Source organism: Danio rerio, chromosome 19 (assembly GCF_052040795.2).
Source record: "Danio rerio strain M-AB ecotype USA chromosome 19, GRCz13ab, whole genome shotgun sequence".
Classification (NCBI taxonomy): Eukaryota; Metazoa; Chordata; class Actinopteri; order Cypriniformes; family Danionidae; genus Danio; species Danio rerio.
Genome location: NC_141039.2, coordinates 46,529,052 through 46,551,500, shown reverse-complemented (window position 1 = coordinate 46,551,500; position 22,449 = coordinate 46,529,052). Strand labels below are relative to the sequence as shown.

At 37.5% G+C, this 22,449-nt stretch overlaps 3 protein-coding genes across 8 annotated transcripts in view; 2 read left to right on the top strand and 1 right to left on the bottom strand.

Annotated features, from left to right (window-relative positions):
* ppt1 (palmitoyl-protein thioesterase 1 (ceroid-lipofuscinosis, neuronal 1, infantile)) overlaps positions 1 to 22,449 on the top strand; it is an 847,627-nt gene that overhangs the window by 511,838 nt on the left and 313,340 nt on the right. The gene's annotated exons all lie outside the window — the stretch shown is intronic.
* On the top strand, positions 2,025 to 10,600 carry uqcrb (ubiquinol-cytochrome c reductase binding protein). 5 transcript variants are annotated; one of them, XM_087294421.2, is made up of 5 exons: positions 2,038 to 2,067; positions 2,529 to 2,600; positions 6,342 to 6,508; positions 10,261 to 10,385; positions 10,481 to 10,600. In XM_087294421.2, the coding sequence occupies exons 1-4, from the start codon at positions 2,049 to 2,051 to the stop codon at positions 10,336 to 10,338; spliced, it is 336 nt and encodes a 111-aa protein (XP_087150547.1). In that variant the 5' UTR covers positions 2,038 to 2,048; the 3' UTR covers positions 10,339 to 10,385; positions 10,481 to 10,600. The 5 variants fall into 5 exon arrangements, 3 of the variants coding, with proteins under 3 accessions (NP_001019613.1, XP_087150547.1, XP_088507498.1); NM_001024442.1 differs by lacking the exon at positions 10,481 to 10,600 and having other exon boundaries at positions 2,025 to 2,067; positions 10,261 to 10,448; XR_015945215.1 differs by lacking the exon at positions 10,481 to 10,600 and having other exon boundaries at positions 6,342 to 6,907; positions 8,036 to 10,453.
* lrrc14b (leucine rich repeat containing 14B) lies at positions 13,004 to 21,378 on the bottom strand. Of its 2 annotated transcripts, NM_001045113.1 has the most exon segments (3): positions 13,004 to 13,319; positions 14,624 to 14,983; positions 20,355 to 21,259. In NM_001045113.1, coding segments are annotated over 3 exon segments (1,581 nt in total).

The window sequence follows — 22,449 nt, the reverse complement described above, 5'->3', positions numbered from 1 at the left end:
TTACTAGCATGATTTTAGCATAAATTAGCATGATTCTAGCATGAATTAGCATGTTGTTAGGATGATTCTAGCATGAATTAGCATGTGACTAGCATGATTCTAGCATGAATTAGCATGTTGTTAGCATGATGGATAGATAGATAGATAGATAGATAGATAGATAGATAGATAGATAGATAGATAGATAGATAGATAGATAGATAGATAGATAGAGACAGACAGACAGACAGACAGACAGACAGACAGATAGATAGATAGGTAGAGGTAGATAGATAAAGGTAGATAGATAGATAGATAGGTAGAGGTAGATAGATAGATAGATAGATAGATAGATAGATAGATAGATAGATAGATAGATAGATAGATAGATAGATAGAAAGATAGATAGAGACAGACAGACAGACAGATAGATAGATAGATAGATAGATAGATAGATAGATAGATAGATAGATAGATAGATAGATAGATAGATAGATAGATAGATAGATAGATAGATAGATAGATAGATAGAGACAGACAGACAGACAGACAGACAGACAGATAGATAGATAGGTAGAGGTAGATAGATAAAGGTAGATAGATAGATAGATAGGTAGAGGTAGATAGATAGATAGATAGATAGATAGATAGATAGATAGATAGATAGATAGATAGATAGATAGATAGATAGATAGATAGAAAGATAGATAGAGACAGACAGACAGACAGATAGATAGATAGATAGATAGATAGAAAGATAGATAGAGACAGACAGACAGACAGATAGATAGATAGATAGATAGATAGATAGATAGATTGATAGATAGATAGATAGATAGATAGATAGATAGGTAGAGGTAGATAGATAGATAGATAGATAGATAGATAGATAGATAGATAGATAGATAGATAGATAGATAGATAGATAGATAGATAGATAGATAGATAGATAGATGGTGTAAGAGCATGAGTCAAACAAGCCAACCCCCGCCTCTCTACGATGTTCTGATGCTGAGATATAGCTGGTGCCATATCGTTGCTAGGTTAGTCTGTTTTGTTGCTATGGAGTTGATTGACAGCTTAGACTGATGATGTATCAAAGCTTCTTGCCAGTATGAACAGTTAAACACAACCCCCATGTCTCTATCACACTGCAGCATGACAATATCAGTCTGAACCTCTTTAATGGCAGTCTATGGGACAGTTGCTAGGGTGCAGTATCTGGTTGTTAGGGTGTGGCTAGAAAGTTAAAAGGCCATCGGTGATTGGCTGCTGGCTAGACTGAGTTAAATGAGCCTAGCCATTAGTCTGTAGGACAGTCTGATGCAGAGTTATGAGCTCACAAAGTTTGATCCCATGTAAAGTCAATGAGAGTCTTTTGCAATGGAAGTCTATGGGACGGTTTCTAGGGTCCAAAAGTGGTTGCTAGGGCGTGGCCAGAAAGTTTAAAGGTGATCAGTCATTGGCAGTTTGATAGTCTGAGTTAAATGAGCCCAGTTAGAAGTCTGTGTGACATTCTGATGCGGAGTTATGAGGTCACAAAGTTTGATCCAATGTTACGTCTATGGGATTTTTCCGACGGTCCCGGGACGTTTTTCGGGAAACCGAAAGTCGGATCAGTCGGAAAGGATATAGCAACTCGAGTCAGAATAGTTCGGAGGTCTGACCCGAGTTTGATGGTCATAGCTTGAATGGCCTAGGAGGAGATAGAGTTTAATTTTTAGTCTCAGAAGAAGAATAATAAAAATAATAATAAGTTTAATAGGATAACAGTAGTCTGGCTTGCTACACAAGCCAGCCTAATAAGTGACATAAGGATTCCTCGCTGTTTTTACAAAATGAACATTCTTTCTCAATATCTGAAAATGTGGAAAGCAACACGTTGCATGGGTATATTTTATGTAAAATTTTAAATGAATTTCTCTTACTTTATTTGAAATGCAAAATGTGTATGGCAGCAGCCATGCTGGCTGGAAAAAGTCAACTACATCTGGCAACACTGATTGCGTAATCGCCCGACAAGACGTCACGTATCCCACAACCCTGTGCGTTTCTCTCAGAGAACAAAAATGGCGGCGAGGGCACCAGGTAAAAATGTTGTTCGATTTGTATTAGCGTTATGTGAAACTGTGATTTAATATATTTGTTTTCATCAATGTAAAGAGCTTATTTATATCTTGTCTGTCTTCTGTGTTGTTAGAACTACTGTCATTAACCGTGTCTGTCAGTTTTGTCACGCAAATCACTGATGTCCTCTGAGTGTCCCCGTCTGCTTCAATGAGTTGTTGTGTGTTTTTAGCCGTAAATGTGTTGATATCCTGTTTACATCGCTTCTAGAAACTCTTTATTTGGTATTTACATGTTACAAACTGTACATTATGTGGAAACAAATGCTCTTTGATTTGTACAGATCTCATTTAGCCGGTTGTTTGTGAGTGTTTCGTAATTACAACTTGCCAGCTTCCATCTGACAACACAGAAAGCAGAAAAATAATAATAAAGCACAGAAAACTATTGTGTTTTATTAATTTATTAATGTTTCTGCACAGTTGCTGCATCCGGCAGGTTCGTGGATGTCTTCAGGAAATGGTACTACAATGCGTGCGGGTTCAACAAACTGGGTAAGCAATGTCATATCTGTGCCATCTGTTAATCTGGTAAACATTTTAATAGTTTAAAGGTTCATCACTTCTTATGTTTCATTTGTCCTAATTTTATGAATGTTTTAATTCTCTTATGTTAAACATTTGAAATTAGAATACAGTATTAAATGATATCCATACATATGCCTGTCACAATAATCAATATAAGCCGCTTTTCCACTATCGTGCTGAATCGTTCTTTAAACAGAACTGTTCCATTCCGTGCCAAACCGGGCCAGACAGCACGGATACGGTTTCATTTTCCACTGTCGTGCTGCGACAAAGCTCTTTAAAACATTACACAAACCGCATCAGTAGTTGCCTTGGTAACGCAATGTAAACGGCTCCCTTTGTTCAATTAAAGTTAAATAAGAGCCGAAACTATTTATTTATTTTTTTCATAAAAGCAAAAGCAACCATGTGACTAAACACTGTTATGCCGCTCTATCATATAGGGGTGCTAAATATAGGTACATGTGCACCCTTATTTATTCATATGTTGCGCAGCTCTGGCTAAATTTTATTTGGAGGGAAAATTACCAAAATGTAACGTGATGATTGAAAATAATTGAAGGGGAAATAAATAATATTTAAAATCTCTGAACATAACAGAAAAATAAACAATGATAAGACAACAATAATAATGCATTTGCATTATAGTGGCAGAAATATAATTTTGGACAGGCCTTGTCAAAGGTGAGCGGGCACTTTCACTAATAAAAACACAGCACTTAAATTATTTCATTTTAAACAATTATTTAAATTACACTGCGTTTTTATATAAAAAGTTGATAATGATATAAAATATACTACATTTTGATGGTAAAATGAAACCAATTAAGAGATGGCTGTTATTTGTTTTACTATTCAAACATTAAATAACGAATGCAGCAAGTGAAAAAAAAAACGAATATGAAACAACACATATAGCAGGATATAAAGCATATAAAGCACTATTATATTTAGCAAAATGATGCTCTATTATCTTTTTATTTTGATCATTTTATTTTTATTATTATAATTATTTTTGTGTTCATAATTAACTAACAAGTTGTAGGCGAATTATTGCTAGACGTTTTAGAAAATATTTGCGTAGCTATATTAAAGATCACCACAAAAAAAAAAACACAGAAACATGTTACATGCCTCATAAATGTCATATAACTTATGTATAATTGAATCATATAATTGCCTATAGCTGAAATGATAAAAATTGCTCATTTTATTTTTATAAAACATTTGTGAAAACGTATTGATATTTTTTAAGTAAAAGCAATACTGACATTTTAGAATCCATATTTATTTAATTCATTCATTCTTTTGACTTGTTTATTAGTGCATATGCTATAATATAAATCATACAACAGTACCTTGGACAGTTACAGTGCCGCTCCGTAAAGCTTTCAAGCAAAGTCTTTTGGACGGCCGACATTACAACACGAACATGCCGTCCTTCAGGTGGTCTCGCCGGTATTAACAAGCTGTCCTGGCTTTGAATTAAAAAGTGCAATAATTTCCTCGTTGTTAAAAGAGTCTGCAAGTTCGTGTTCCATGGATATAGTGATGTTGTTGTGGAATTTAGACATCGACGATGCAAAGCGTGACTTTATTCGCTTTATTCGATGCGCAGCAGGAAAAAAAGTCAGCAGCGCAAGTCGCTTGCATGTCTCTCCCGGATCAGAGCGAGTTTTGTGCTGTGAAATACAGCGCTGCGTGCAATAAACTCACATTCAGGCAAGCGATGAAGGTCTGTATTCAAGTCAATAAAATAATAACTTTAATGAATAAAATATCTTCGTAAGAATGTGATGAGTTATTCACTTCTCTTCCAGAGACTGCTCTATGGTTTTAAAATCCTTTTCAAATATCGTTTAGACCTGGATCATTATTTTATATTAAATGTACTGTAGTTTATTGAGGATGTCTGATGACTAGCGCGCTTCTGCTGAGCCAGCTGTGGTAGCTTAGCAACCGAGTCGCGACGTCAACACACAGAATCTATCAGCACAGTTCAGCACGGTTGTCTAACCGTGCCGAAAATTCCGGGCCGAGAACGGTTTGTAATCGTGCCGCGCCGTTCCAGGCTCAGTGGAGAAACAACCGTAACCGTACCGAAGTGTTCTTAGAACGGTTTGGCACGATAGTGGAAAAGCAGCTATAGACTCAAGTGCTTCCCACAGCCTTGAAATACACTTGCGGTGGTAGCCGAAGTGAAACAGCCTTTACCCACAGCACTACATGCGGCAAACAAAACATTGTTATTTCTAACTAATTTTATTTATTATGACACTGTTTCTTTTCAGTGGGTTAAAGCAGTGGTTCTCAAACTGTGGTACATGTTCCACTAGTTATACGCAGGCTTCCTTCTAGTGGTACACAGAGAAATCACTGAAAAATCAAAGTATAAATAAAAAAAAAAGTCTTTTAACCCTTTGATGCGTACTGATGTGTTCAGTAAATTGATTTTAATAGGCTAAACTCAATTTATTTGTAATTTTCTAATGTTTGTTATGTATTCCATGTCTGGGTTCAACACTAAGGATTTTTCTACTGATCCATTCGGGCCAGTGGTTTAGGTTTTTACTTGCCCTGCAAAAATTTTTACTGGCCCCACCAAAAAAAAAAAAAAAAAGAAAGTAACACTTTTTTTTGCCAAATATTTTAAATAATTTCAAAAAAATGTCTGTAAATCTAGCATTTCAAAAGTTAATAAATGGTTAATGAGCAAAAATCTTAGTGTTATGCAAACAAAACATCAAACATCATCAGGGAAACGGTTTGAATTTCCGCTTAGTAAAAAAAACAGTGTGCCATTTGGGACGCCACTACATACATATACTATACTGTTGAGACGCAGCTTAGGTTATGGGGAAAAACAGCATGCTCAAAACATCACGGACGAACCGAAAAGCAATATAGTATCTACGACATCACAGAGAAGATAGCATTTAAAGACTTAAAAGCACAAACTTAAAATGCACGCAATTGACCAAAAGTGGCTGGCAAATTAAACTTTAATGACAAGGCAGCACTGTCCTAATCGGGCCAGTAATGATCCTGACTACTGTCCCAAGTGTCTCTCACGATGGCCCTGGGCCACCGGGCAGTCCTTATTGTTGAGCCCTGCATGTGAAGTTAATTTCTTCTTAAATTTGTAACAGTTGTTGCGAGCGTATCCTGTATTTGTATATCCAAATGTTGACAGGTAAAATTTGATCACTTACTTTTCTGACACACAAAGCCTACTCTAAGATGCAGTAAGATTTAATTTCTTATTTGCATATGTAAATCCCATTCATACAGTTAAAGTCAGAATTATTAGTCCAACTTTGAATTTTTTTTCTATTTTAAATATTTCTCAAAGAGCAAGGAAATTTTCACAATATGTCTGAATGTTTTTTTGTTTCTGGAGAAAGTCGTATTTGTTTTATTTTGGCTAGAATAAAAGCAGTTATTAATTTTTTAACACCATTTTAAGGACAAAATTATTAGCCCCTTTAAGCTTTTTCTTTCTTTTTTTTTTTTTTTTTTTTTGACTGTCTACAGAACAAACCATCATTATACAATGACTTGCCTAATTACCCTAACCTGCCTAAACCTTTAAATGTCACTTTAAGCTTATTATGGTGGTGCTTGGAGAGACAGTTTGTTTCTGAGGTGGTACTTGGTGAAAAAAAAGTTTGAGATTCATTGATCTAATGTATTCCTCCTCTCCTGCAGGCCTGATGCGGGACGACACCATCGATGAGGGCAGTGATGTGAAAGAGGCTGTTCGTCGTCTTCCAGAGCCACTTTACAATGAGAGGGTTTTCCGCCTCAAGAGAGCCATGGATCTTTCCATGAAGCACCAGATCCTTCCCAAAGACCAGTGGACGAAATTTGAGCAGGTATGTCAATGTTAAGTGTGTCTTAGACATGTCATTTCTTTAAAGTACTAGGGTTTCAGATATATCAAGGCCTGGAAAGTACTTCAAAACAAGCATAGGTCCTTGCTTGAATTATGTTTATGGTTTTATTGCAACAGTTGTACTCAATTGACAAAAACTGAAAAAACAAACAAAGAAAAAAACAAGAAAATATTTAATTAATAATCTTAATGTAAATCTTGTGCAATAACAGTAACAAAAAAATACACATTTTATTAGCCTTATGATGATAAACCATATTTGAACATCACAATTATTGAATTCAACAAATTATTAAAGTTCTTTGAACATGACTTTTTAAAAAGGTCAATTTCTGAAACTGAGTTTTTACATTAATATTAAGTGCAAATGAAATGGTTAGTACTAGGGATGTAACGGTATTGTAAATACCGTCATACCGCAATATTAATTTTTTTCGATATTACCGAAGTCGCATGACTCGGTAAAACTATAGGTCTTCTGAGAAAATTTGCTCAGGCGAATGAAGTGAACGGGAGGTACCGGAAACTACAATTCCCATCAGCCCATGCTTGACCATCATCCCTTGCGGTCTGTTGTCGCTACAGATCCAGTAATGCGGAAATGGAGTGTGCTGCTAGAAGCGGGGATGAAAAAGAGCTGGAAAACCCTAAAGCGGGTGTTGTCGCCGCGCGCGCGTACTGAATAGTGGTGTTGTCGCGCGAGTTCTTATCAGCTGTGTTGTCGCGCGCGTACTGAATAGCGGTGTTGTCGCGCGAGTTCTTATCAGCTGTGTTGTCGCGCGCGTACTGTAAAGCGGGGACGGAGGGTATGTCGCGTCGCGGGGGCACTTTTGATCATTTTGGAAGGGAACTTTCTATCCAAGACTAAAAAGGGCATGTGCACTGCACAGGTTGAGCCCTGTGTGTGCACGTGCCTGCAAGTTGGGGAATACGTCCCCCAATACGATAATAATCAGTCATGGGGACTGCAGAAACACAGCACACTGTTCAGATTGATGCAGACAGGAGATCTCTATCTCACTCATTGTCCTCTCAAGTGGGGGAAAGACAATGCACAACGTTACCCACTGCTGTCAACCTGGGCCAAGTCATATCTCTGTCCCAGAAACCTCAGTCCCAAATGAGAGGGTTTTTTTCTGTTGCAGGGGACATTGTAAATACCCAGAGATGCCAGCTTTTACCAGATTATATTTATATGATAATTTTCCTTTAAACCCATCTCTATCTAAGTGAGTGAGTGATTAAATGTTGAATGTGATGAGTTTTCAACAATACTAAATTGAAACTTAATTTTTTTACATGGTTTAATATTTTTGTTATTAAAATTGAAGTTCCTGTTTCAAAGCTTACAGATAGATGACTAATTTGTATGTCATTGACACTTTTTTGGGGTATTTTCATAAGTTTTGTTTTTTCCTGTAAATGATTCAATAAATACCGTACCGTGACATTCATACCGAGGTATTACCGTACCGTGAAATTCTGATACCGTTACATCCCTAGTTAGTACTTTCATGGTGCTACAAATGCTAAGGTTTGAATCAATTATTGATTTAAAATGAACGATGCTTTAAAAAGTCCTTAAATCTGCTGTTCATGAAAGCAAGGGAATTGTTAAAGTTTGACTGATTAAATATATTTAATATGTGTTTGAGTTTTGTGCCAAACGTCACTTGATATTTAGTTCAATTCAGCTTTATTTGTATAGCACTTTTATAATTTTGTCAAAGCAGCTCCACATAAATGGTCATAGTAACTGGATCAGGGTAGTTCAGTTTTCAGTGTTCAAGTTTAGTTTAGCTCAGTTTAGTGTGGTTTAAATCATTACAGAGAGTCCGAGCACTAAAGAGCAGATTCATCGATGCGTAGCTCTACCAATCCTGAACCATGCAAGCCAGTGATGACAGCGGAGAGGGAAAAAAAGCTTCACCAATAGGAGAGTGAAGAAAAAAACCCTTGAGAGAAACCAGACTCAGTTTGGCACGACCGTTTTAATTTCTCCGCTGGCCAAAAGTCTTGTGTAATTTAGTGTTTTAGTTTTGCAGCAATACACTTTTTACAGATTTTATTCACTTTATCTTATGGTACGATTCTCACTATTAACAAACCAATACCTAAACCATTCAGCTCAAACTTCTCATTTACTGCTTATTAATTGTTAAGGTAGAAGTTTGGTTTAGGGATTGGGTTGAATTAAGGATGTAGAATAAAATTAAGTTCTAATAAACAGCCAATGTATCTTAATAATAGGCAGGTAAAAAGCCACTTATCGTAATAGTGGGAATTGTTACTTAAACTTGAGTGTTACCCGTTTTTTTTATACTGAACACAAAAAATATCTGGTAACACTTTAGTTTAGGTCACAATTCAAGCTATAAACCGCTGGCTTATTACCTGCATATTATTATGATAATAACTGTTCATTAGTAGTTCTAAAACTAATCATACCCAAACTAAAACCAGCTTATAACCTTACTAACAATTAATAAACAGCTCATTAATGTTTTACTAAGCCAGAAGTGTTAGTTAATGGTTAGTTAATACCGTGATCTGTGAGGTTTTCATATGTTATAATGTAAGAAATGTGAAAATTACTGGAAAATGTAACTTATTTTGGTCTGTTCTAACAACTAAATCTATTGTATGATTAGATTTATTTAAACTTTATGATTTGACGATTACTTTCAATGTCTAATGAATTTAAGACATTCAGTTTGACATCCTTTAGGCTAGTTTTACAAACAGAGCTTAGCTGAAGCTAGGTTTTCACTTAATTAAGTCAATCCAGGGCTTTATATACTTACAACATGAAAAAGTTTTGCAAACGAATAAAATATTGGGCAAAAAAAAGTTTAAAAAAATAATGCAAATTGCAAAGGGAAGTTTAAGTTTTGAGAAATAAGAAATTCTGCAAAAAATAAAGAACCGCAAATAAAAATCAAGCAGTGCAAAAAAACTATGCAATCTTTTTAAAATATATATAAATATACATGTATGTAAAATATTTTTCAGCATTGCCTTTCCATACCCCCTCAAATCAATTGCAACCTTCAGTTAGATTTGCTTTTCAGTCGGCCGTGGGTTTGCTGTGCGGTTTCTGCTTTGCAAAAGTGTTAAAATATTTTTGTTTGATTTGGTTTTTTTGCACTGCTTGATTTTTATTTGCAGTTCTTTTTGTTTGCAAAACATTATTTTCTCAACTTTCTCAGCATTTTCTCTTTGCGTTTTTTTTAAGCCTTTTTTTTTTGGTTTGCAAAACTTTGTTGCAATGACAAACAGTGCACAGCATATACAAGTACACCCCTCACTAAACTCTCTCTTAAATTCATATTTTTAATTTTTTTGCAATATTTTGCTTGAAATTAATTGTATTATACTCTATTTCTAAGTATGTTTGGTGACTAAAATATTATTTTAATAAATATATGTTTTGTTTAAATGCACCAAATTACATCCCCTATATTCACTGAGAAATGGAGGAAAATATTTATTTTCAAAATGGGCTGTACTCTTATGCTGAGCTCTGACTGACACGGTGGATTTCATAATTAAGCAGCTTTTATAAAAAATGACTTTTTAAAAATCACACATTACTGCTGTGTTTGTTAACTTATTCTGTCACTGATGTTTTGTTTAGGTTAAGTCAAACATGCAATCAAGTCTAGTCTTAAGTCTTGTCTCTGAAAGCGAGGGTTCTGTTCCAATGCAGTATTGTATTTATTAATCTTGTAGGATGTGAAGTACCTGGAGCCGTACCTGCAGGAGGTGATCCGTGAAAGGAAAGAGAAAGAGGAGTGGGATAAGAAATAGGAAGAGCGTGATGACGATGATGAAGCTCTTCTTTGCTGCGATGTCTGGTATTCTTGTATTTAAAAGAAAATGTATTATGTGATGAGTCCTTATTAAAATTTCCTTTCTGACAAAATCCTTCAATGATCTTTATTGTCTGCAGGAAAGCCATTGCAGCGGTCTCTAATCAAGGGAGAAAAGTTATTGGGAATATTTAATAGGCTCGTTCACTGCAGAAATACATTCTGATGATCAAATTAATAAAATTAGTCAATTATCGTCACTACTTTTTCCTTTTTGTAATAATGTTAAGGTTTTAGGTTGCAGTTACACCGCTTTGAATGCTTCAAGTGAATAATAATGGGAAAGATGCATTGATCATCAATTAAAGCCACACTATTTTCTCATATATATATATATATATATATATATATATATATATATATATATATATATATATATATATATATATATATATATATATATATATATATATATATATAGGGTGGAGCAGAAGGTAGTGCTGTTTCCTCACAACAAAAAGGTCGCTGGTTCGAGCCTCTGCTGGGTCAGTTAGCATTTCTGTGTGGAGTTTACATGTTCTCCTCGCATTTGCTAGGGTTTCATCTGGGTGCTCGGTTTTCCCCCACAAGTCCAAAGACATGCGGTACAGGTGAATTAGGTAAGCTAAAATTGTCTGTAGTGTATGTGTGTGTGTGTGTGTGTGAGAGAGAGCGTGTGGGTGTTTCCCAGTGATGGGTTGCAGCTGGAAAGGCATCCGTTGCGTAAAACTGAAAAGCTGGATAAGTTGGCAGTTCATTCCGCTGTGGCCACCGCAGATTAATAAAGGGACTAATCCAAAAAGAAAATGAATATATACATACTTTACGTACAAAGATTTACTTGTATTGCACATTTATTGTTTTTAAAGTGACTTTTCACGTTATACAAGATATGTACAGCTTCATATATAATAGCACTGTCTACCTCTCATGGGTTGGAATGTACTTTGCTAATAAATCCTGTTATGAATGCACAGTTGTGATTTTTAACATATTTGCAAGTGTGTATTCCTAAACGGATTTATTTGCAATGTACGTTAGAACTCGTGAAAGGAATACTTTGAAATCATTGCACATCTTATACATTATTATTATTATTAATTGGCTACTGCTATATTTGCTTAGACATTTAAACTTCACTTCAAGTGGAATAAGTATTAAACAATAATGAAAAGTGATTATAACAAATGCGGGTCTAAAGTTACATTGTAATCAAATATTCGTTCACATCGAACTACTAAAGTGTTGCGTAACACATTCAAATAACTGAAATAATTACAACGTACTACAAATAAAGGCATTCATTGTGTTCAGAACCTGAAAACTAAAAACAGAACATGAAACAACATTTACATAAACACAGTATAGTACATTTCACACTTTACAGCTACGGTCACACTGGGCTTTTCCTCCCATAGACTTCCATTCATACACACGCGAATGCGTCAGACGAGAAACGCAAGGTCATGCGTCAAGTTTCGAAGGTTGCTGCGGTGCATAGTTCAAGCATCACTTGACTTCATGAGACCAATCTAGGATCAAAACATGACCTCTCTGGACAGTAATTTAAAATATGGAGCAATCGCTCGCTTTTTAAAATGTCTAATCATCTTGTTTAATCCCGCCCCTTTTCGCAGAGCCGTACAACAGAATTTCGCAAACTCAAACTCTGGTGTGGCCGCAGCTTAAGGCGATAACTTTTATTCAGTTTTTGGTGATGTAATCTTTTCTGTAATTTGTAAATTTTTAAATGCTGAAGAATTAAAAGTAACAGTTAAAATAAAGAAAAAGGAAACAGTAATGTAAAACAATTAAACTGATCGTTAAAATAAACTATTATATAAAATATAGTATATATATAAATGATAATGCAAATAAAGGCACTAGTTGTGTTCTGAATTTGGCGACTAAAAACATCAAACCTAAAGAATGTGAAACATTTACATGATTATCTAACTCACTGGCCACTTTATTAGGTACACCGGTCCAACTGCTTGTTGACGCAAAATTCCAATCACATGGCAGCAATTCAATGCATTTAGGCATGGTTCAGGCAGTTCAAACCGAGCATCAGAATGGGGAAGAAAGGTGGCATGGTTGTTGGTGCCATGTAGGCTGGTCTGAGTATTTCAGAAACTGCTGATGTACTGGGATTTCTTGCACAACCATTTCTAGGGAATTACAGAAAAAAGTACAAACAAGAGAAAATATCTAGTTAGCGGCAGTTCTGTGGGCACAAATGCCTTGTTGATGCCTGGGTATTGCTGCTGACCATGTCCATCCCTTAATGACCACAGTATACCCATCTTCTAAAGGCTACTTCCAGCAGGATAACACACCATGTCATAAAGTGCCAATTATCTCAGACTGATTTCTTGAACATGACAAGGAGTTCACTGTACTCAAATGTCCTCCACAGTCACCAGACCTCAATCCGATGAAGCACCTTTGGGATGTAGTGGAACGGGAGATTGCCATTGCCAACGGGCTTCATGCCATGAAGGAGAAGGGCCCAACCTGGTACTAGTAAGGTGTACCTAACAAAATGGCCAGTGACATTAAAACCAAATATATATTTCAATGTGAAAATCTCCCCCGTAATACATATAGAAACTGTGATCCTCTTACTCCATCAGTCTATGCTCTCTGCGTTGAGTGACCGTGTTAACCGTATCAATGAAGCTTCCGATGACGTTATTGAATGAGCTCAGCATGGAGACCCCCAGCTCATTACTGGTCTCGTTGATGTCAGCATCGTAGACCCCGAGTAACGGCGTACAGACTTCCACGTGTCCTTTCCCTTCACGCTCCAGAATGCCAACAAGTTCAGTCCTGGCCTGCTGGAACTTATCACTGTCGTAGTTGACCAGAGTCCGATCATCCAGCGGGTACGTCACACTTTCTGGATAACAGTCTCGAGGCACAGGCAGCTCAACATATCTGACAGATAATACAAGAAGACATTCATCAGTATTGTTTTTCCTTCGTGAGGTATCTTTGCACATATCATTTACTGTTTAAGTCAAATTGTATGTGTAAAAAAAAAAAAAAAAAGAAAAGTTGTTTACAAGCATGCATTCATATAAACATGCCTACCTGTATACTGTATGAATGTATGTAAAGACAAATGTTCATGTATTTATGTCCTCATAAACATGCATAAATAAATGGATACATGTATTTCATGTCCTTATAAACATGCATGCATGCATAAATGGATGCATGCATTTTTTTCAGACATTTACATGCATACATAAATACATGTACTTTTTACATATAAACATGCATACATATGTAAATGTTTGTTTATATGTAAAAAAAAAAAAAAGTGCATGTAAATATGTCTTAAAAAACATGTATGTGCATGCATGTTTATGAGGATGTGAAAAATACATGCATTTATTACTTTATTTACATTGGAAAAAATATTTAATTTTCATTTTTTCATGAAGGCATTTAGGATACAATGGTTGTTGGGTCAATTTTGACCTGTCAGCTATAAAACTAGTTTTACACCACAAAAACTACTGGCACACAAAAAGTCTCAGTCTCACAGAAAAAAAGTCTCACAGACAGAGAGAGATATAGATTGATGGACAGACAGACAAAACTTTTGCAGACGCCATTTTTTGTTTTCTGTTATTTTGAAAGTGTATATGATGGAAATAAAATCTAACTTGTTGACATTAAAAGAATGTCTAATCTGTAATTTGATGCCTTCTGGAGATTTTTTCCATCTTTCCTTGGCTTCTGTACGTACATTACTACAAATTTTTACCTGGGGGTGCCCAAACTTTCGATCCCCACTGCAGCATGCATGGGATGCGCACTCCAGAATCTCGCTGGAAGTAGTAAGTCATCCGGGTACTTCTCACATACTGATTTTAGCGTACTATATAGTATAGAAGTATGCGGTTTCGGACGCAGCCAATGGCTCAGATGACAAAATGTGTACTGTTGGTGTGTCTTCAGGAACAGGGTTGGGAAACACTGAACTAATGGACCATTATTTAACCCAGGGGTCACCAATCTCAGTCGTGGAAGGCCGGTGTCCCTGCAGGGTTTAGCTCCAACTTACCTTAACACACCTGCCTGGATGCTTCAAGTATACCTAGTAAGACCTTGATTAGCTTGTTCAGGTGTGTTTGATTAGGGTTGGTTCTAAAATCGGCAGGAACAAGTTTGGTGATCCCTGATTTAACCTGTTACCCAGAATTCTAGAATAATAAATGGACTTTCTGTACCTGAGCGCGGGGAAAGCGTTGGCCAGCGTGTTGAATAGTCGGCGCAGGGCAGCAGAAGTCAGAGGATTGCCCAGGATCTTCAGCTCCTGCAGGCTGTGGCAGGGTGTTAGTGCCTGGGTGAGCAGATCCAGCTTCTCATCATCAAGTCCGCACTCCTCCAGACCCAGACTTATGAGTGTGCTAGAGCAGCGCTGCAGAAGCTTCCGGAAGGTGTTGGGGAAGAGATCTGCCACCTCATGGCCGCTCAGATCCAGCTTTACTAAGTGTTCACTGTGCAGGCTGTTAGCGAAGTAGGCCATGTCCAGAGCATTGATACTGCAGTTGGCCAGCTCGATACACTCCAGTGGCGTATTTAGAGGACTAGTAGGAAAAAAATACCAAAAAGAGCAGAGTTAAATTTATATTAACATTGATTATAAAGCTTTGGTTACATGCTACACTCAAAAACAAAAAGATTTTGCTGCTTGTGTTAACTACTTATGTAAAATGAGCTGAAACAACAACTCGTGATTCATTTCAGGTTTATTTGTATAGTGCTTTTCACAATAATTACATTTAGTCATTTAGCAGACGCTTTTATCCAAAGCGACTTACAAATGAGGACAAGGAAGCAACTTACACAGCTATAAGAGCAACAATGAATAAGTGCTGTAGGCAAGTAACAGGTCTGTAAAGTCTAAGAAGGAAAGTATTAGTAGTATTAGTTTTTTTTTTTTTTTTTTGGGTACAGTTAGTGTGATATCCAGAGAGGCAATTGCAGATTAGGAAGTGAAGTGGAGACTAAATAGTTGAGTTTTTAGTCGTTTCTTGAAAATAGCGAGTGACTCTGCAGTTCTGATGCAGTTAGGGAGTTCATTCCACCAACTGGGCAGATTGAGCGTGAGCGTGAGCGAAAGTGATTTCTTCCCTCTTTGGGATGGAACCACGAGGCGACGTTCATTCACAGAACGCAAGTTTCTGGAGGGCACATAGATCTGCAGAAGTAAGAGCAGATAAGAAGGAGCAAAGCCAGAAGTACCTTTGAAGGCAAACATAAGAGCTTTGAATTTGATGCGAGCAGCAACTGGCAGCCAGTGCAAACGGACTAGCAGCGGAGTGACATGTGCTCGTTTAGGTTCATTGAAGACCTGTTCTGGAGCAGCTGAAGAGGCTTGATAGAGTTAGTAATGGTTGTTTCAAATCTCAAATGGTTGAGAAGTAATGGTTGTTTCAAAGCTGCTTTACAAGGGGCATGTTATTACATTACAATCAAATATCTGTTATAATACATGAACACTGTTAACCTGCAGTTTTATATATAAGTGATGTCTACGTGTACATCAAGTTAAACATGCTTTGTTTAATCCACTTGAATTTGTGAATTTGTTTCACTTAATCGATTTGTGTTCACATAACTCATTCAATTCACTGAATGAATTATCTGTATGCATCTGTATTTACTGGATTTACGATAGCAACATCTAAATATAGTCGCTGTTGGGGAGGGGAGGAAAAAGGGGGCGTTAAAAGGAGGTAAAAATGCGCAAACTGATGGTACTGTTAAATCATTGAAGAAAATAAAAGATTTGAATCGGAAAAAAAAGTCAAGCAAAGAAGGAGCTCACAAAGGCTGATGGCACCGATTTATATCAGTCCACATGCTCCATGAAGGTCTAGGTTGAATGAATATCATGGCCCAGACTGTGTTTTGTCTGGTATGAGACACGTGTGCTGCTATTTACACTATATATGCCGAACGCATTGTGTTCCAGAGTCACGTAGTGCCCTACTTAGTGTTCACAGAAGGGCAGCTGTCTGAATTCTGGAACACCACAACAAACACACAGCAAACACAACAACACTGATGATAAACAGCTGATTAGACTAATTTAAAAAGACCTACTGTATACAGCAAAAAAAGGTTGCCCTAAATGTTGAAGCTTAATTAAATTAAACTGAATCATTTTAAATTGAATGACATTGGGCCCTATCATACACCCAGCGCAATGTGGAGCAAGGCACGGCGTAATAGTCTTTTGCTACTTTCAGCTCGGCGCAAGGGTCATTTTGAGGTGTTGCGGTACGCTGTTAAAAATAGCAAATGCATTTGCGCTCATATGTGCGCCCATAGGCGTTCTGGTCTAAAAAGCAGGCGTGTTTTGGCGGGTTGCTATTTTGAGAAACTAAATAGTCTGATCTTTAGACCAGAACAATGTCAATCTATTGTCTGGCGCAAAGTGCGCCTGGCTTACACACTACACACAAGATGTAGAGCAATACACAAATATCTCTAGATATGAAAAATATATAATATATTAAGGATATATATAGGATATAAATATAAATTATTAAAATATTACAAAACATATTATTTTCTAGCCTACATAAATTTAAAAACCGCTGCCTTACTTTCTTCATCTCGGGAGGCTTTTTCAGTTCATTCATAACAATTTGCTTTTGTATAATGTTATTATTATTAGCAGTATTATTTATTATATCCATATTTATATTTGTTTTATTAAAAACAAGCTTAGATTTGCCCACCTGCAGGTTCTAGACCATATGGGGCACAGCATGTGTTTTAGGATATTACTCAGTATTTTGAGCACACTTCGTTATTATTGTTCATTTATTGGTTTGCTGGAAATTAGAACTGAATTTAGAAATAGTTTTGAAACAAATCTTTGTGCTTAACAAACTAAATTAATTAGTTATAGGATAATTGATGTCTGTGCGGTAAGGTTTCCCTATCCACGAGAGCAAAAGCGAAAGTGAACTTACTTTACACCATGTTAATAGCAAATGCGCTTATGGCACGACGCAGCTGGCTCTTAAAGGGAATGGGAGATGAAACTAATTGGTTTATTCTCAAAACAAACCTATAACTCATTAAGAAAATAAACTCAACCCTTTTAGATCATGTGCCGGGGCGCGAAATTATCCCGTCCTTAAATTAGCAAAAATGCATTCTGACACGCCCTGAAAGCGTTTGCGCCCTGCGCTCTGCGCATGGACCTTCAAAATAGGGCATGCACTAAATTCCAGGGGTTTCATTACCACGACGTAAAATGGGCGTGGCTCGGTCGGTGTTTGGGAAACGCCCCCTTAAAAAAAAAAAAACAATACTGAGAGGTCACCGATCATGCGCAGTACAGGTTCTTTTTAGCGCGGTCATTTCAAACAGGATGATTATGGATAAAGAACCTACCGCGGTGGATAACGAGGAAAAAAAACAATCATACAGGTTATTTTTTTGTTTTTATAATGTTATATTTTAAAGATTTCATTAGCAAAAACGGCTGACCTCGTTTTACTCCGTTTTACTCTATCTGGGCTTTTGTACTTCCATTTTAAACCAAATAATAATGGTTGTGGTAAGATTAACCGTGTTTTTGTAGTTTAAAATATGGTATTCAGTCATGTTTAAACAAATAAATACCACATTTTCTGTAATAAATCGTGGTTAATTTTTCTTTCTCGATCTTAGTTAATTAACATAACTCATATTTATTTTCTATTTTTATTTAAAGTCATCATACACAAAACAACTGAGATCAGGACAGGTATCTGATGTTAATGTATATAATATAAATGTGATCATACATGAAACCCCTGGGATCAGGACAGGTATCTGATGTTAATGTATATAATATAAAAGTGATCATACATGAAACACCTGGGATCAGGACAGGTATCTGATGTTAACTAATATAAAAGTAATTATACATGAAACCCCTGGCATCAGGACAGGTATCTGATGTTAATGTATATGATATATAAAGTATTTGACACAAAAGCCGTGGGATCGGGACAGGTATCTTAAGTTATAACAGTATTAATGTAATCTGAGAGGTATTTTAAGTTAATTTGTTTAATATAACATACACTGACTTCACATGAAACACCTGCGATCAGGTCAGCTATTTTGTACTGCATATAAAAGGCATTGGACACGAAACCCCTGCGAATACGTACAGGTATCTGGATCAAACGGCTGTTTTCACAATCTGCGCATAATCCGTGACCTATGCAAATTCACAGATAGGCCACGCCCACCCGATGACGTAGCAGAGGTTACGCTGTACTGAAACCCCAAGTGTGCCGCAAGTCTACGTTCGAGTGAAGGTTTCGGCCGTTAGATCGCCCCCTGGGGGCTGGCTGCAGTACAAGTCATAAAGCCCGCCTCCTCCGTGTTAATGAAGGAGACTTGAGCCCAAATAAAAAAAAATATTACACTTGCAATAAAATGTCCCGAAAGATAGTTCTGGTCGATTAAGGCACTGGTTATTGTGTTGAAATAGGTGCAGATCTTCATTTTTGTAAACAGTTTGTTTTTAGCAGTAATTTAATGCTGGGCGTGTCATCGTGGTTGACAGCTGTGATTGACAGTTTCTCAAAGCGCGGCGTCTGAGCTTCGGCAGGAGACTGAAGTAGACTAAAATGTTATTATTCGATTTCTATGTTATTTTACCATGACAAAATGAGTTCAGCAGTAAACTATAGTTTCTGACATACATGATCCTGGTGGAACACTGTTTATTCGCTAAGTTCAGGGCTTTTTTCGGGCTTTATTAGTTTGCTGATACACGCCTAGCCACCCAGATAGCAAAACACAGTTCCGGCTAACGTTAGATTCTCGCCTGCCGGAGACTTATCTCTTAGAGCTCAGACTGACTAATGTTACCTCTGCTGGACCTACTCCGGATGCCTGGACTCACTGCCCGATTCCAGTCCGAGTCAATCGAGCCAGATGCGGCGGCCGAGCGAGCCGGCGCTGCCGCATGCGAGCCGGAATCAGCCCGCGACGCCGCGAGTAAGTTATACGCTGCGGCCTGGAGCTGGCGCGATTGAATATATAAAACCCTCATATTTGTTAACGTTATTACATCCATCTGTGTTGATATGACAGCAAACGCATGCTGAGAAGTTCGGGGGGCGTAGTTGATTTTACATAAAGCGTTTGATTGGAAGCTCGACTCTGCTCATTTTCGCGGCTCCTCCTCTGGCTCCATCAGACAATCCTTCTGCGCATGTCTGGCTCCAATTTCAGCAGTCTTTTGCGACAGTTTGTGCCCGTCAAGCAGGCGTTTTGCCCTCAAGGCGTTCAATGGGAAAAAGGGCTGTCGCGTCGTCCATATTTTTTACAGTCATTGTGAAACCCCTGGAAAAAAGTGCCTGCCTTCAAAATAGAGCCCATAGACTTAAAACAGATTCATTACTTCATTTTTCTTTGGCTTAGCATCTGTTTCAGTTTTCAGATTTTACCATCAGCTTGTGCAAATACTCCTTTAGGGGTGAAATACATTTCCATACTTTAAAGATATTCATTCATTTTCTTGTCGGCTTAGTCCCTTTATTAATCCGGGGTCGCCACAGCTGAATGAACCGCCAACTTATCCAGCAAGTTTTTACACAGCGGATGCCCTTCCAGCCACATCCCATCTCTGGGAAACATCTACACACACATTCACACATACACTACGGACAATTTAGCCTACCCAATTCACCTGTACCGCATGTCTTTGGACTGTGGGGGAAACCACCCGGAGGAAACCCACGCGAACGCAGGGAGAACGTGCAAACTCCACACAGAAACGCCAACTAAGCCGAGGCTCGACCCAGCAATCTTCAATCAAGCAGTGAATAGCACTGATGTTTAAAGAAATCAGATCTTAAATGTGGCAATTGGGCTGACTGAAAATGAAAAGTCTGTGTGCATATACCTAATTTTTGCAGTGCATTGTGTCTTTACCTCAGCAGTTTCCTCAGGTGTCCAGTGAGCGTGGAGAACCCCAGATAAAGCTCTCTCAGCTCAGTCAGTTTGCTCATCAGCTCCCCCAGAACCCTCATGAGATCCTGATCCTCCAATCCCAGCCGGTGCACATTCAGAGCCTGCGCGGGGAAGGTGAGCGAGCGCAGGCGAGGGAACTTCAGCTGGGACAGCATCACCTCAATATGTGGAGCCTCCAGATGGACATTGTGCACCACCTCCAGCTTCTGCGGGCCGTGAGACTCCACCAGCTTCAGAAGGTAAAACAGGTTCCTGAGACTCAACGAATCCACGCGCAGACCAACAAACTGCAGTTTCAACGGGCAATGTCTGCGCAGCAATAGAGCCTGAGAGACTACCTCGTAATTGCGTCCGGTCACAAATGCATCTAATCGGACGTCAACCTCCACATTGAACGCAGACGGTGCTGATTGGCCGGCTTGCATGGACACCATAGTCTCATAACACACTCGGGTGAGCATTTCAGTGCGCGCCCAACGCCCAAGAGTCCGTCTGCATTGACAAATCTGGTGTTCAGTGTCTCGAATGCCTATTAAATCCACAACCTGCAGGATTTTAGCGTAAGTGGTTGAAGCTTGAAGCACATAGTCCCTCAAACCTGTGAGAAACGCTTCAAGACAGAGCCTGCAAGTGCTGCACGTGAGGTCTTCAGGACAGTCCGCCGTCTTTCCTAACAGTTTACGCAAGTTCAGCTCAGTCAGAGGCCACGTTTGCACCAGGTCGTGGAGAAACGAAGCCTCCTCGTGCAGATAACTAGCCTTGAAGAGGATTGGGTAGAGATTGTAGGACAAGCAGTGGAGGTTTCTACGTGCGTTTGGGCCGGTTTGAACGAAGGCTTCAGCTGAGAGGAACTTTAGGGTCTTCATTGTTGTTGAGGTCAAGCTCACGGTCAGGTTTTGGAGACGTGGCGTGTTTGTTTCTTCTGCTCTCTTTCAGATAGGGTTTACATGCGTGTCAGCCTGAGAACAGAACAGTGCTGAGTGAGAGCAAGAGGAGGGAGGTTGTTAGTTATTTATAGAAGCAGCTGTCTCATAGTCTCATGGCTAACACACTAACACACGCGTTAAAAAGCAATTAGGTTTTGGACGGCTGTAAAAAATAAATAAATAAATAAATAAAAATAAGTCACTTACCTAAACATGTTGAATGATCATCAATGATGAGACAATAGTAGATGCAATGACATTCTCTGGCTGTAGGTAAATTTCTCTGGGTTAAACATTCAATAATGGTATATTAAAATAATACATTGCTGTCTTCTATATATATATATACACACACACACAGCTGAAGTCAGAATTATTAGCCCCCTTTTGAGTTTATTTAATTTTTTTAATATTTCCTAAATGATTCCTAAACAGAGTAAGGAAATTTTCACAGTATGTCTGATAATATTTTTTCTTCTGGAGAAAGTTCTATTTGTTTTTTATTTCGGCTTTTGGGACAAAATTATTAGCCCCTTTATGCTAATTTTTTTTTTTTTTGATAGTCAACAGAACAAACCATCTTTAGACAATAACTTGCCTAATTACCCTAACCTGCTTAGTTATTCTAATTAACCTAGTTAAGCCTTTAAATGTCACTTTAAGCTGTATAGAAGTGTCTTGAAAAATATCAAGTAAAATATTATTTACTGTCATCATGACAAAGATAAAATAAATCAGTTATTAGAAATGAGTTATTAAAACTATCATGATTAGAAATGTGTTGACAAAATGTTCTCTCTGTTAAACAGAAATTGGGTGAAAAAAATTAACGGGGGCTAATAATTCTGACTTCAACTATATACTACCGGTCAAAAGTTTGGGGGCAGTTTTTTTTATTTTAAAAAAAAAACAAATTCAAGCATGGAAATTGCAAAAGAGCAGCTTCTGCTTTAAGCTGGACAGACTGAATATCTACTAATAAATATCTACGATATAAAAATATAAAGACAAATGTAAAACACAGTAAAACACAATAAATCCATGATTTTTAAAGAAGATTATTCTGTTCATGAAGAAGGCATTTATTAAATGTAAAAACATTGTTAAATATTTATATATTTAATATTTAA

Coding starts and splice junctions, on each gene's coding strand:
- uqcrb (XM_087294421.2), top strand. Junction 2,601..6,341: donor GTGCGGGTTCAACAAACTGG/GTAAGCAATGTC, acceptor CCTCTCCTGCAG/GCCTGATGCGGGACGACACC. Junction 6,509..10,260: donor AGTGGACGAAATTTGAGCAG/GTATGTCAATGT, acceptor TTAATCTTGTAG/GATGTGAAGTACCTGGAGCC.